Below are 16,917 nucleotides of genomic sequence, written 5' to 3' on the forward strand. Positions count from 1 at the left end.
GCAAAGAAAAGGTGGAGGGGCCACTTTGTTGAAAGATTTATTAGAGTGTAAAAAAGTATTTCTGGGCAAATTTGACTCTCCAGGTAAAGAACCCGGTCCGAACCATGTTCTTGAATATTTACAGGCCTCCTAAGTCCATTTCTAAGCCTCTTAGAAATGTTGGTTTGACTCAACATGTTAAACAGCAAACGCACAAACAGGGACATATTTTGGACTTGATCATCACTAAGGGTCTAAACATTTCCAAGGTGTCTGTAACTGATGTTGCTCTATCTGACCACTTTTCTGTTATTTTTGAAAGCATCATCTGCAATGACTCAGTTTACCAAAGAGACATGATAAGAAAACGCATTTTTAAGGACGGTGCTGCTGAAACCTTTAACCAGATTTACTCTTCTACCTCCACTTTGCCCTGTAACACTGTAGATGAGCTGGTAGATAACTTTCATTCTAAAATCTCGAACATAACCTACAACTGAAAAATGCAAGGGAACCTTTATTTTCTGAGATCATCAGCAAAAACATTAACAATGCTTGTGCATTATTTGACACGGTCGACAGGTTAACAAACCCTCCTGTAACTGTAGCATCTGAACTCCACTCTACCAGGGCCTGCAATGAATTTGCTAAATTCTTAACCCAAAAGATCAGACGAGCAGTCAGCACATCCACATCAACTCCAGCACCAATGTTGTCTCCAACTGGAACCGATTTTGACAAAATTTCCCAATTTCACCAAATAAACTGCAAAAACTTAGAAGAAATCGTACAGCAACTAAGCTCTTCTTCCTGCTGTCTCGATCTTTTACCCACAGCTTTCCTTAAGAAAGCTTTGCCTGTAATAACATCTGATTTAACTAAAATAATAAACACGTCCCTTTTGTCAGCTGTTTTAGAAGAAATCAATGCATGGATGGGCCTAAATTTTCTTCAGATGAATCAAAACAAAACTGAAGTAATAATCTTTGGACCAAAGGAAGAGCGTTTAAAAGTTAGCACACAGCTTCAGTTAATACAGCTAGAAACCACCAGTCAGGCTCGAAACCTCGGTGTAGTGATGGACTCAGACCTGAACCTTCAGAGGCACATAAAGACAGTAACAAGGTCGGCCTTCTATCACCTAAAGAACATCTCCAGGATTAAAGGACTAATGTCTCAGCAGGACCTTGAAAAACTAATTCATGCGTTCATCTTTAGTAGAATAGATTACTGCAACGGTGTCTTCACAGGTCTGCCTAAAAAGTCGCTCAGACAACTGCAGTTGATCCAGAACGCTGTTGCCCGCGTCCTCACTAGAACTAAGAAAGTGGAGCACATCACCCTTTTTCTAAAGTCCTTATACTGGCTCCCTGTAGCTCAGAGAATAGAGTTTAAAATACTTCTGTTAGTCTATAAATCACTGAAAGGCTTAGCACCAAAATACATTACAGACTTGTTGTCAGTGTATCAACCACCCAGACCTCTCGGGTCATCTGGCTCAAATCTACTCTGCAGAACCAGAACCAGAACCAAACATGGAGAAGCAGCTTTTAGTTCTTATGCTCCACTAATTTGGAATAAACTGCCAGAAAACTGTAAAAGCGCCGAAACCCTAAGTTGCTTTAAATCAAGATTAAGAACTTATTTGTTTAGAGTGGCCTTTGACTGTGCCATTTAGGCATGATTAGTTGCGTTTTCAGTCCAATTTTCTTTCATTTTCTTGTCCATCATTCTATTCTCTTCATTTTAATTTTACGTTTTTAAATTACCTCTGTTGTTTGATTTTATCATTTGATTTGTTTTTCTGTGTCTGTATCTGTGTTTATTTGCTTTGTGATTGTATTGTGATTGTATGTACAGCGCTTTGAGTGTCTTGTTGCTGAAAAGCGCTATATAAATAAACTTACATTACCTTAACTTACCTTATCCAAATACAGGAGAAAATTTTAAGATTTGTTTAGGATGTGTATTTTTAACTGTTCTCTGGATTTGTTTCAAGTCAGTATACCATGACAACAACTTTCAGTGATTCTGTTTGTTGTATGAACAGCACTAACTTAAAAATAGGCTCAAGGTGATGTCAACATAAGTTTCCAAAACCCAAAAATTTCAAACAAGTAAAATCTTCAAACGAAACATGTCAGACACACACACACGTGTTCAGCTCTGTACAAATGTTTTCTGGAACTGACTTCAGGGCATTGTGATGGACACTCCAAAACATGTCACTTTGTAACTAGTTTGATGGTATGCTGAGGGACATTGTCCATTTGCCTTTAACGTTTTACTTTTCTTTCACACTCCTGGAAAGTGTGAAAGTACTCCTGGATCAGTGTTTCTGTGTCCTTTTCTGTCTCTACTCTGTTCTCTCAAAACCCCAGTTGGTCGTGGCAGGTGACCGCTCACACTGAGCCTGGTTCTGCTGGAGGTTTTTTCCTTTTAAAGGGGAATTGTCCTTTCCAATGCCGCTACATGCATGCTCAGTATGAGGGATTGCTACGAAATCAACGACAAAATGCAAGCGACTGCCTGCTGTCGCTGCATGCTCATCCAGGTGGAGTGAATTCTGCAAGTCAATGACTCGATGCAATCAGCTGAAATCTTGGTGAAAAACTTTTCCCCAAGTATGAATAATAATAAACTGAATTAGAAAATTTCGGAAGAAATTTAGACGGGGCCTGCCTCTTGGTGCGTGCTTCTCGGACCAGAGCTTGCAATTTAAAAATCATTGTCTATGCTATTATCAGCTTAAAAAAGTACTAGTAACTCTGGAAGCCTGAGGTTTTTATTTTGAAAGTTTCAGTGAGCCTTATTTAAAAAGGCCCAGCATAGTTCCATTTCCAACACTGGGTGAGCTCCAACATTAATGTAATGCCCAGGCCTGCAATTATTTATAATTTAAAATGTAAAGACTTTTATTTTGTAGAGCCTTTTTTGTCTTATTTTGAAAGTCCAGCATGGCTGTCCCTTCAGGTCTGGGTTAGTTCCATTAGTTATATACAATCTGCTTGATATTCTAAAATCATTATGTATGCCGTAATCAGCAGAAAAAAATCACTAATAATTATTAAAGATTGAGGCTTTTATTTTGAATGTTTCAGTAAGTTGTATTTTAAAAGGCCAACATGGTCCTATTTCCAACACTGGGTGAGCTCCAACATTAGTGTGAAGCCCAGTCCTGCAATGATCTATTGTTTAAAGTGTAAAGGCTTTTATTTTGTAGAGCATGTTTTGTCTTATTTTGAAAAGCCAGCATGGTTGTCCTTTCAGCTCTGGGTTACTTCCATTAATTATAAAGAACCTGCTTGCTCTTCTGAAACCATTGTGTATGCTATTATCAGGTTTCAAAAATCATTAGTAACAATGGAGGGTTGATGAAAGAAATTGACCTTTAGGGTTAATCACTGTTGTCTGGGTGTTGGAACAGCAGTACATGCTGTTTAAGTACCCCACACAAAATGGCCGCCATATAGTTGCCTCCTATGAAGATGGTCAAAGGGTTAGGGGTCAGGTCAGGTTTAAGCCGTAGAAATGAATGAAAATCAATGGAAGTCAATGCAAAGTCGTCAAAAAGGTAGTAATCCATGGATGTGTGCGTGTGTGTGTGTGTCTCTGTGTGTGTGTGTGGGTGTGTGTCCCAGTGTGAGACACAGAGAGGCAGAAAGAAAGACAGAATCATATACAGACATATACAGTAGGAGATACACAGAGCTATAAATAGAACAGTGAGGAATGAATCAGCCAATCAGCAAAGAGCGTCAGTGTAACTTGACACCTGCTGTTTCTCACTCACGCAGCACCTCACTCTGTGTCTCGCCTGGTCTAGGCATTATAACATGGAGGCGCATGCTCCCGAACTACTGGCCATAAGTCGGAAACCATAGGGGCTATCGACGTCATTCTTGGACCGTTTTTATCAGAACTGACAGGGGAACGATAATATCAATCCTTTATTTGTGAAAATATAATAATAAAGACACAACACTAGGTGAAAATAGAGGGAAAATGGAGAAAAAGACAAAAATGCCTGAACATGCTCCCGAACAAAGTCTAATATCTTGGAAACCGTACATGGTATTTGAAAACATTTTGAACTGTTGGTGAAAGCCATCCCTCGTCCCCGATCATGGAGATCTTCATAGCTCTATGTCATTCATAGTATAAAATAAGATGATGGAAAGAAATGGTTTCACTCATGGACTACTGGTCAAACTCATTGAAAATACACGGGAGAAGGCCTACAGACTTATGACTCTTGGCGATCGAGGGGGGTTTGACAGAAAACCCTGAGAGCTAGAACAATTTTAAAGATATTGTGTGAAAGCAGAGGCCCGGCCCTACAAACTGACCGAAAATGGTGAATTTAGAGCGGAATTTGTGGCCGTGGCGGTGAGTTAAAAATACTTTTTCCTTAAAAAAACCCTGCTTTCTACACTCTAGTAACTGCCATCTCCACTGTAGGAGTGGGATTTTCTCGCAAACTTTGTGTCGCTTGGAGTCTAATTTTAGAAACACTGTAGCAGTTATCAACAAACCGTTTTTGCTTCTGAAAAGTCGGCGGATTTCTCTACAAACTGAAAGTCAAACTGTGTTTCTAGGTGAAAGTATGGTGATACAGTAGAGCCTCAAAAAACAGAGTTAATTTTGAGGATTCCTTCCGCCCCTGACTCCATTCATTCCTATGGGATTTTGGGGGCGTGGGTTTTCGTTAATTACGTCGCCATGGTAACTTGAAACGCAAATAAAAGTAATAGCACATATCCCGGGACCGAGCCGGACATTTTGATATATATATTGTGGGGGTGCGCGCTACAGTTGGGTCCGCATTAATCTGGACGGAAGAAAAATAAATAAAGAGTCCAGTTTAGAGGTGAACTAGAAAATTTTGGAAGAAATTTAGACGGGGCCTGCCTCTTGGTGCGTGCTTCTCGGACCGGAGCTTGCTATTTTTTATTTTATTTCATTGTCTATGCTATTTTCTATGTTATTATCAGCTTAAAATATTACTACTAACTCTGGAGGACTCAGGCTTTTATTTTGAAATTTTCAGTAAGCCTTATTTTAAATGGGCAACACTGGATGAGCTCCAACATTAGTGTGAAGCCCAGTCCTGAAATGATCTACTGTTTAAAATGTAAAGGCTTTTATTTTGTAGAGCATGTTTTGTCTTATTTTGAAAGTCCAGCATGGTTGTCCCTTTAGGTCTGGGTTAGTTCCATTAGTTAAATAGAACCCGCTTGCTATTTAAAAATCATTTTCTATGCACTTGTCAGCTCACAAAATCCATAGTAACTATGGAAGGTGTGGGCTTTTATTTTGGATGTTTCAGTAAGCCTGTTTCAAAGGACCAGCATAGTCCTATTCCCATCACTGGGGGAGCTCCAACAGTAGTGTGAAGCCCTCTCCTGCAATCATCTATTGTTTAAAGGCTTTTATTTTGTAGAGCATGTTTTGTCTTATTTTGAAAATCAAGCATGGTCGTACTTTCAGGTCTGGGTTATTTCTATTAGTTATATAAAACAAGCTTGCTATTCTAAAACCATTGTGTATGTTATTATAAGCTTTAAATAATCATTAGTAAGCATGGAGGGTTGATGAAAGAAATTGCCCTTTAGGGTTAATCACTGTTGTCTGGGTGTTGAAACAGCAAAACATGCACAAAATGGCCGCCATGTAGTTGCCTCCTATGAAGATGGTCAAAGGGTTAGGGGTCGGGTCATGTTTAAGCCATAGAAATGAATGAAAATCAATGAAAGTCAATGCAAAGTCCTCAGAAAGATAGTAATCCATGTATGTGTATGTGTCTGTGTGTGTGTGTGTGGGTGTGTGTGTCTGTGTGTGAGACACAGAGAGGCAGAAAGAAAGACAGAATCACATCCAGACATATACAGTAGGAGATACACAGAGCTATAAATAGAACAGTGAGGAATGAATCAGCCAATCAGCAAAGAGCGTCAGTGTAACTTGACACCTGCTGTTTCTCACTCAGGCAGCACCTCACTCTGTGTCTCCCCTGGTCTAGGCATTATAACATGAAGGCGCATGCTCCCGAACGACTGGCCATAACTCGAAAACCATAGGGGCGATCGATGTCATTCTTGGACCGTTTTTATCAGAACGGACAGGGGATCGAGAATATTAACACATTGTTTTTGAAAATATAATAATAAAGGCACAACACAAGGTGAAAAGAGTAGGAAAATGGAGAAAAGGACAAAAATGCCTGAACATGCTCCCGAACAAAGTCTAATATCTCAGAAACCGTACATGGTATTTGAATTTTTTTGTGGTCGACAGCCATCCCTCGTCCCCAATCATGGAGATTTTCATAGCTCTATGTCATTCATAGTATAAAATAGGATTATGGAAATAAATGGTGTCACTCATGGATTACTGGTCAAGCTCTCATTGAAAATAGATGGGAGAAGGCCTACAGAAATCTACTGACTCTTGGCGATCGAGGGTGTTTTGACAGAAAACTATGAGACTTGGAACAATTTTGAAGTTACTGTGTGAAAGCAGAGGCCCGGCCCTACAAACTGACGGAAAATTGTGACTTTAGAGCGAAATCTGTGGCCGTGAGTGCCAGTTAAAAATAATTTTTCCTTAAAAAATCCCCTCTTTCTACGCTGTAGTAACTGCCATCTCCACTGTTAGTGTGATTTTCTAGCAAACTTTGTGTCGCTTGGAGTCTAATTTTAGAGAAACCGTAGGAGTTATCAACAAACCGTTTTCACGTCTGATGAGCCGGTGGATTTTTCTACAAACTGAAAGTCAAACTGTGTTTCTAGGTGAAAGTATGGCGATACAGCAGAGCTGAATTTTGAGGATTCCTCCGCCCCTGACTCCATTCATTCCTATGGGGGATTTTGGGGGGTGGTTTTTCGTAAATTACGTCGCCATGGTAAGTCGAAACGCCAATAAAAGTAATAGCACACCTCCCGGGACCGAGCCGGACATTTTGATGTATATATTGTGGGGGTGCACGCTGCGGTTCGGGCCGCATTAAAGTGCTTAGCAATGCAATGCACTGCTCTCCTATGCATTGCTATGGCAGGCCCCAATTAGACTCGATTGTTTAATAACTAGGAATGTATATACATGACTCGGAATCTGTATGACTCTATTGAATTGACTTAAAGTGCCTTGAGACGACGTGTTGTGAAACGGTGTTACATAAATAAACTGAATTGAAACAGAATATTTGCTTTAACTTCCTGGTGATGTCTTGGGATGTTCCTTAACATTAAACACATAATGTTTTTCCCTCAAGATGCCATCTATTTTGTGAAGGGCACCAGTCCCTCTTATAGCAAAACACCCCCACAATATGATGGTGTACACTGCTGTACTTCACAACTGAGATGGTGTTCTGAGGCTTGCAAGCTTCCCCCTTCCTCCTCCAAATGTAAAGATACTCATTATGTTTAAACACTTTCATTATACTTTGATCAAACCATGTCTCGAAACATTTAAGCTCTTTGTCACTTAGTGCATTCAGAAACTGTAATTTGGCTTTTCATGTTGCTTTTCAAGTAATGGCTGTGGATAATGAGCTTTTGTTCTGGGGCTGACTAAAACATTTCAGACCAGAACCCATTTATCCTGGGACACAGAGTCGCATTCCTGAACAGTATGTTGCCTGACGAATCACTTGCTGTTTACAACTGAATATAAAGGTGGAAACTTAAGCTATGCAGTGATTTAATACTGGATTCAAGAGCTCCTCCTGCTATTTGGGGGGATTTTGTTTTGCCCATGAAAACAGAGGAAGCAGAGTGTTTGAGGTGTTGCCTTAAAATATATATCCAGAGGTGAACCTCCATGTAACTTAGATATACTGAATTAACCTATCAGAAGCTTACAAAGCCATAACATCATTACCTGGTCTTTCAATTTTCAATGCATGAAAAGAAAGTCTGACACAGATTTATCTGCAGTCTGTAGTTCTTACCCTCTCTGGGGAGGCTGGGGGGTTGAATCTGCTGGCACACACTAGAAAGGAGTCAGGTTGAGGTTTGCCATTCTTTACATCAGGATCGTCGCCAAGAACAATGTGCTCAAACAGTGCAAAAAAGTCTTTGTGTGCACTGGTTTTTAGTTTGAATGTCACCCCAGCTGAGCTGGTTGCCACGGCTATCGGGATATTGTGCTTCTTCAGATGTTTCACAAGTTTCTCCACACCTGGTGCATAGATAGCAAAATGACAGATCACGTCAGACTTATATGAGACAAAACAGGAAATCATCCACATCAATGACAGTCTTAATGTCAATTTACAGTTCTGGTCAGATTATTTTGTCCACTCATCAGGAGCCAGAGAGGCATATTAATTTGGGGCCTTTATTGATTTACAGTGCCTTGTGAAAGTACTCGGCCCCCTTGAACTTTTCAACCTCTTTCCACATTTCAGGCTTCAAACATAAAGATATAAAATTCTAATTTTTTGTGAAGAATCAACAAGTGGGACACAATCGTGAAGTGGAATGAAATTTATTGGATGTGTCAAACCTTTTTAACAAATAAAAAACTGAAAAGTGGGGCGTGCAATATTATTCGGCAACCTTTGCTTTCAGTGCAGCAAACTCACTCCAGAAGTTCAGTGAAGATCTCTGAATGATCCAATGTTGTCCCAAATGACTGATGATGATAAATAGAATCCACCTGTGTGTAATCAAGTCTCCATATAAATGCACCTGCTCTGTGATAGTCTCAGGGTTCTGTTCAAAGCGCAGAGAGCATCATGAAGACCAAGGAACACACCAGGCAGGTCCGAGGTACTGTTGTGGAGACGTTTAAAGTCGGATTTGGATTAGAGGCTGACATTTTTTTGGGAGTCCCACGGGAATCCCGCGGGACGGGAGACAGCATCAGTAAAGATCACGTGATTGGGACGGTACAGGACAAAAAATGAACGGGAGCAGACGGGAGCGGGAGCTAACCAATAGGAGGAAAAGAAACTAGGATCAATTGTCTTTGGAAATGTAAAACTGAGACTTTGTTATAAACTTTAAGAAAAAAAAACTTGGATCGACGCCGCCATTGTGTAGTTTTTTCCAAGAAGCCTATACTATAATGCGAGTCAAACGAACTACACGACCCACAAGCCAACAGTGCTTCTGAGTGATGTTTTCCACCTGCGTTCAGGATGGAGGGAGCAAACGCAGGTGGAGAACTGGACCTGGTAAAATTGGATTTGCAACGTAAAGTCAGAAATAAGGACTTATTTATTAAACTCATAGAGCTGACAGGAAAGTCACAAATATTACCGAACTTCAGGAGAGTTGAATGTAGCGGTGTTAACACGCAGTCTGCTGCTTGTAAAACGTGTTTAGTCGTAATCAAGGACACCAGTGATTAAGGGACACTTGTAAGACAGATTCTGGATTGAATCAGCCCAGCATCTCTTCATTCATCAAACCAAAAGTACCATCACGTGTCAAGTCTCATCTGACCAACAAAACTCCTGCATGGGCACTAAAGATTTAAGAGGTAAGGTACGGAAGCCCGTGAGGGGACATGGGGAAATTTATTTACTTTGCATCTCCACGCAATACTTTTGCGTTCGGCATTTTGGAGCAACAGCACAGATGACAAACTGCTCATAAAACAAACAGCACTGATATGTGATTGATATGGTTTATTTGTCATATGCAGGTTAACACGCAGTCAACAATGCGATAAAATGCTTAGGATAAGAAGAACCGTTCAAATCACAATAAAAACAAAAACACTAATGGCGTACAAAAAAAAGTACACATCCTGCAGCAGTAATAAGCAAACAAAGTGTCACAGATGTGGTTTTGTGCAGTATTATTGTTCAGAGTTCAGTAGTTTGTTTGACAGCTTGTGGATAAAAACTGTCTTTTAGTCTGATTTGAAGATAATTTTATTTAAGGCTGATTTCAAAATAAAACTCAATAAATCTCAAAACGGGTGTAGTGTTTGTTTCATTTTTGCAGTTATCTGGTTTGGAAACTATCCCACAAAGTATTGCGAAATAACGCAAAGACTATTGCGTGGGGACACAAAAGAGAAAACAAATCCCCCATGTCCCCTCGCGGACTCCGTAGAAATTCTTCATCAAGGGAAGATATTAAATAAATATGTTGTGAAATAGAAAAAAATTGAATGTACCATTAAATGTACAATTTATTTAATACATCATTAAATATTAAGTGTACCACTAATTACGTCATGTCGTCTTTAAAATTATACTTAATTATTCAGTGGCACATTTAATTGCATAATAGTCCATTTCATGATATAATAGTACATTTATTGTTTCTAATGATGTATTAAATAAATAAATGGTACCTTTAATTTAATGGCACATTTAATGTTACATTTCTTTCATGTTACATTTACTTCACTTATGGGACATTCACAACATTTATTTATTTAATGATGATTTTATTGTATTAATTTTGTCCAGTTTGACCCTCCATTCTTGATGCCTGTATAGGAGGTCATGTCAGAATTTGAATCAGGTGTTCTGGATCAGACACACATCTAAAACCTGCAGGGAAGAGGTCCCTGAGGACCAGGGCTGTGAACCATTGAGGTACAGTTTCTAAATTATGAAGGTTTTGCCTTTTTGCCCTTTTGTTCACCAAGTACAGTTCTCTTACTAGGTGCATTTTTCTTTCGTTTCAGCAACTTGAAACATAAAAGTGATGTAATTGTTCAAAGGAAACGATCACTTAATAAATAAGTAAAATACAACTAGGTACATTTTGTTTATTCAACTAAGATAGGCATGGTCAACACCTTGTTTGATATTTTATTATTTCTTCATTATTATTATTATTCTTACTTTAACTGGCCTTTACTACAACTAAAAACAGGGACCTAACTGGTCCTTCAAAGAAAGAAATTGCCAAAAGACTAAATGAAGAAAACAAAAATGGGAGTGGCACAGGAGTGGGAGTTGTTCTGAATGGGAGTGGGATGGGAGTGGGAGTCAATTTACCAGGAGTGGGACGGGACAGGATTTTTTTCGTTATGCTGGCCTGGGATTGAGATGGGACAAGACATTTTTCTGTGGGAGCGGGATGGGACAGGAGAGAAAATCCACTCCTGTGTCACCCTCTAATTTGGATACAAAAAGATTTCCCAAGCTTTAAACATCCCAAGGAGCTCTGTACAACCAATCATATTGAAATGGAAGGAGTATCAGACCACTGCAAATCTACCAAGACCCGGCCGTCCCTCTAAACTTTCATCTCGAACAAGGAGAAGACTGATCAGAGATGCAGCCAAGAGGCCCATGATCACTCTGGATGAACTGCAGAGATCTACAGCTGAGGTGGGAGAGTCTGTCCATAGGACAACAATCAGTCGTACACTGCACAAATCTGGCCTTTATGGAAGACTGGCAAGAAGAAAGCCATTTCTCAAAGATATCCATAAAAAGTCTCGTTTAAAGTTTACCACAAGCCACCTGGAAGACACACCAAACATGTGGAAGAAGGTGCTCTGGTCAGATAAAACCAAAATCAAACTGTTTGGCCACAATGCAAAACGATATGTTTGGAGTAAAAGCAACACAGCTCATCACCCTGAACACACCATTCCCACTGTCAAACATGGTGGTGGCAGCATCATGGTTTGGGCCTGCTTTTCATCAGCAGGGACAGGGAAGATGGTCAAAATTGATGGGAAGATGGATGGGTCCAAATACAGGACCATTCTGGAAGAAAACCTGTTGGAGTCTGCAAGAGACCTGAGACTGGGACAGAGATTTATCTTCCAACAAGACAATGATCCAAAACATAAAGCCACATCTACAATGGAATGGTTCACAAATAAACGTATCCAGGTGTTGGAATGGCGAAGTCAAAGTCCAGACCTGAACCCAATCGAGAATCTGTGGAAAGAGCTGAAGACTGATGTTCACGAACGCTCTCCATCCAACCTCACTGAGCTCGAGCTGTTTTGCAAGGAATAATGGGCAAGAATTTCAGTCTCTCGATGTGCAAAACTGATAGAGACATACCCCAAGCGACTTGCAGCTGTAATTGGAGCAAAGGGTGGCGCTACAAAGTATTAACGCAAAGGGGCTGAATAATTTTGCACGCCCCACTTCAGTTTTTTATTTGTTAAAAAAGTTTGACACATCCAATAAATTTCATTCCACTTCATGATTGTGTCCCACTTGTTGTTGATTCTTCACAAAAAATTAGAATTTTATATCTTTATGTTTGAAGCCTGAAATGTGGCAAGAGGTTGACCAGTTCAAGGGGGCCGAATACATTCACAAGGCACTGTACTACCAATGTGGAATGAATCCAAAACATACAGCTTCAGGGATTGTTTTTTCTAATTCACAGAAGCTCAAACTTTTGAAAGATTAAATATATTTAGTGCCAGCCACATTTATTTGCAAGCCTTGGTAGACGTGTTTAAAAAGCCAAACAATAAATTAATCTATTGAAATGGCCATATCTTACATTGAAAAGTTTAGAAAAATGAGCTTCAGGATATTTAAGTAGGGGATGAGAAACCTACGTGCGGAAATCATTTTTTAAACAAAATCCACTGATGGCTGCATGTTGGTGGCAGCAACATGTTTTTATAAACCAATCTCTCAAGTTGTGTGTTATTTATTGCTCCACCCAGGAAAAAGTAATCACTAAAAATGAAAACTAATGTTTTTCAAAAGCAAACATCCTCCCACTTCCACCAATTCTTTCAGGAAGAATGGGCCAAAAACTCAACACATTTCAGACAGTCAGACAATTTAAAAGGAAATTTGATTAAATGCTGATATCCCTTCACACTACTGCATATCGGCCTTTTGTTTTAATGGTGTAGGAAGACATATGATGCTTGGAGAATCATGCTCCCACATACTCCGTTCAATATTCTGTTATTTAATAAGTAGTAATAAATGTGTTAATCCTGCCTGACCTAAAACACGGAATATATAGTCCAATTTAAAAAAAAAGATTTTGTCTCTTTTTATACAGCGTACAAAAATAGTTGGTTTCAGCTGCATATCTATATTTCTGCTCCACACCCATTTCTGTTGTTACCAGGGGTAACCGAGTCCAGCTTTGGTCATGCTGGTAAAGCTGAGACTAGATTACCAGCACAGACCTTGTCTTTAATCTAAACCATCATATTGTATCTCCGGCATAAAACCGTCAGATTGCATGTAGAGCATCTTTTATTAGTTGTTTTTCTCTTTTTATTGACTGTAGCACTTTGAGATTTTGTTGGAAATGTAAAGTGCTTTACAAATTAAATCTATTGTCATTATTATTATTATTATATCTGTGAAAACCCGTGTTGCAATCTTGCTGCAGAATCTCAGATTTAGGTCCGGACATTGACAAGGCCATTCTAACTCAATAATATGCTTTGATCTAAACCCTTCCATTGTATCCCTGGCTGTATGATTAGGGTCATTGTCCTGCTGGAAAGTGAACCCCCACCCCATTGTCAAGTCTTCTGCAGGCTCTAACAGGTTCCCGGGATGTTCTGGATTTAGCTCCATCCATCTTCCCATCAACTCTGACCCAACAGCATGTAGCTGCCACCATCATGTTCCACTGTAAAGATGGTGTGTCTAGCGTAATGTACGGTGTTGGTTTCTTTCACGTGCAAAGGTTTATGAAGATCTGTAGTTTGTGTTGCGTCTATCACATAAAATCCAATAAAGGACATTGAAGTTGTGATTACATGACAATAAAATGTGAAAAACCAGGGGTTTGAATAGTTTTGCAAGGAAATGTACCAACATGTAAGCACGTGCTGTTATCCTGTTCAGTAACCCATGTGGAGATCTGCTGGTGGAAACGTGTGTTGCTGTTACTATTCTTTATTGGAAGGTTTAAAACATGAAGCAATGGGAGAGGTAAATAAGGCATACCTGGCATGAGTTTGGCCGACAGAAAGATCCTTTCCTGTATTTGCCTGCTTTCCTTCAGAAGTTCCTCAGCTGTCATGGGAAGTTCCAAAGAATCACAAATAATCTGGGCAGCATCCAGGGCCTTTTTTCCCATCACAGATGACTTCACATCCCATGTATACTGCTTTCCAAAGCGGTCGCATATTTCCTGGAAAGACACTGTGTAAAGCCGCTCTGTGTCTGCAATAAGACAAAATAGGACAAAAGATGGTATTTAAAGTGCTGCTTAGGATTAAACATAAAATAGACATTTGGTTTGCTGCCACAACCTAGTTTCAGGGGAGTCAATGTGTAAATTTACATAAATTAAAAAATCAGCAACCCATATACCAAGATTTTTAAAGTACCATTTATTTATTTGATTTAAAAATGCAGACTTTGCCAAAAAAAATTATTTAGTTGCAGTTTATTAAATGATTATTATAAAGAATAATATAACTGTTCTGCTCTTGGTAGAGAAACTCAAGTAAAGCAGGCTGGTTACTGGGTTGGACTGTCTGCTTCATCTGAAGACAGTGGCTTTGAAGACATGATGCAGCTTTTCAAAAGCATTAGCTTAAAGAGTGATATGTGGAGCTCTCTTAGTTTCCATACAATAACTGCCCAACACTAAAGTTTTAAACAGTCCAATTTGTCTTTTTTGTAAGCCAGCTGAGTAGCCAGCAGTGTGCGGCAAGAGTTTGAGGGTGGGGGAACTTTACCGGAGTTATCAGTCAGAAAACACCAAGAACGCCCTCTGAAGTCAGAAATAAGACTGAGTTTTGCATCCAACATGGCTGCCGAGCATATAGAACATAAGAAAAATTGGCAGCACTTACATTATCTTCACTCTTTTGAATGTTTGTATCTCTTTAACCTAGAAGCACATAATAGTGTAAAATAAATTATATTTGTGAACATTTTCCTTTTGTGTTTGAATGTATAATATGGAGAGAAATATTTATTAGCTTGTATTACTAATAGCAGTTAGCACAAACACAAACTCCCAAAGTTTTCTAACTTGGAACAGCAGGGGACTGATTTCTTTCCCAGCTCCAAACTATGGCTTCAGAGAGATCTAACTCAGTATCAGCTTCAGACGGCCAGACTAAATTCAGAGTACTCCAGATCTTCTCTGGCATCTGATTAAAAGTCCAGACTAAGCCTTAAATTATATTTGACTCCCACTTATTCGTGCCATTCCTTCTTCTAAATTTTCTTTGGGGGAGATACATGCTGGCTGCATTAATTTGTTCCCTGTTTTGTAATTCTCTGTGAAGAATCTGTGTTATGCTGATAAAACTACAAGGCCAATGATGCAAAGTATCCCCCTTTCCATTGAAAAATTATCTATTGCTGTTAAATTTGGCTTATTATTGCTTGATTGTGGCAGACATGTCAAGCTCAAGGCCAGCAGCCAGGATGCAGTCTTATCTGTCCCAGGAGACCATATTTTTTTTAAAGAATTATGACTAGTCTGGTGGTATTTGTGTTACACAAAAAACTAAAACTACAAAATCCAATGACTTACTGGAAGATGGGAATATGTTACCATTTTTTTTAATCATATAGGTTTTAATTTCAACTATACCAAAACAATTCGTAAATTTAATCAGAATCTATGTTAGAGACTCATTTTCTGAAGAATGAAAAGACGGGGTTTTATGACTTGGCAAAATATGTTGGCGAAAGTCTTCTAATGAGGACAGTCTATCTGGCCAGCTAAGTTGCATTAGCACTAAAGAAGGCTGCATCCCTTTTAAAACCTTTATCTGGCAGTGTTTTGGGTAATCAATAGAAAAAAGAAAGTGGTAGTGTGAAAAGATACAAAATTATTTGGAAGCACCAAAAATAGGACAACTAGCTACATGTTAGCCCCAAACAACAGTGTTCATCTGCTTCATAACTTCTGTGTAGTAATAAACTAAAGGGCTTTTTCACAGTTTTATTATTCTAGACTGAATTCCATCACCCTTATGATGTTTTATGGCATTGTACTGCCTTAGAATTAGGTTAGAGCTGCACCTCCTTAAAGTAGGATTACATGTAAAAGCTCATTTATTTTTGTAATTTCAAAAGTGAAACTCATATTACATATATACACATTACAAGCACAGTGATTTATTTGAACTAATGAAAGCCCAAAACACATTTATCCAGAAATAATAAAAGGTTTTTGATTTCCACAACCCTCTACAGATGAGCAATGTTCTGCTATGGTCATCACAATCATGAAGAAGACTGCTGACTTGAAAGATGTCCAGCAGACGACCACTGCCACCTTCCACAACTAGGGTAAGCCACAAAAGATCACTGATAAAAAAGCTGGCTGTTCAGAGTGCTGTATCCAAGTAAGTTAATGTAAATTTGAGTGGAATAAAAAATGTGGCAAAAGGAAAAAAGGTGCACATAATTCCCTCACAGATGAAAGTACATTCTGCTTCGCATTTGGAAGTCAAAGTTCAACAGTATGGAAGAAGAGCGGACAGACAAAGTCCAAGCTCCAAGGTCTAGTGTGAAGTTTCCTCGGTCATTATTTTGGGAGACCTGTCATCTGCTGGTGTTGGTCAACTGGGTTTTATCAAGTCCAAAGTCAGTGCAGCAATATACTAGGACATTTTAAAGCACTTAATGCTTCCGTCTGCTGACAACCTTTATGGAAATGACTTGATTTTCCAGTGGTATCGGGCAGCAGTATTGATACCTGATCACCATGGAAACACCAGCAAACTGGCCTGACCTATTGTCAAGAAGATGTGAGTAGCCAGAACCAAAAGTGCAAAGACCTGAAAACCGGTATCAAAGCAACTAGGGCTTCCTGATCACCATGCAGAAGGAGCTCAGACCTAGTACTGAATGCAGATACTGTACAGCCCATGGACAAGCACTCACTGGCAGCCTTGTAACCCTGCTGGTAAGCTATAATTATTAATCTTTAACTATTATAAGAGTTTCACTTACCGAATTATATAACTGAAAGGGCAGCCCTATCTTATTATAATTCATGAAGATATAACTCTAGATCAGAAATGAAACTTCAGCAA

General features: G+C 39.2%; 1 protein-coding gene across 1 annotated transcript in view; it reads right to left on the bottom strand.

The window, feature by feature from the left end:
* The window catches only part of LOC124861270 (pseudouridine 5'-phosphatase), a 72,239-nt gene that overhangs the window by 54,860 nt on the left and 462 nt on the right, over positions 1–16,917 (bottom strand). The window contains exons 2-3 of the mRNA XM_047354844.1: positions 13,856–14,074; positions 7,934–8,163 (exon numbers count right to left, since the gene is read on the bottom strand). Of these exons, the coding sequence (XP_047210800.1) occupies positions 7,934–8,163; positions 13,856–14,074 (449 nt within the window). The remainder of the gene's footprint in view (positions 1–7,933; positions 8,164–13,855; positions 14,075–16,917) is intronic.

This window comes from Girardinichthys multiradiatus, chromosome 24, assembly GCF_021462225.1.
Source record: "Girardinichthys multiradiatus isolate DD_20200921_A chromosome 24, DD_fGirMul_XY1, whole genome shotgun sequence".
NCBI lineage: Eukaryota > Metazoa > Chordata > Actinopteri > Cyprinodontiformes > Goodeidae > Girardinichthys > Girardinichthys multiradiatus.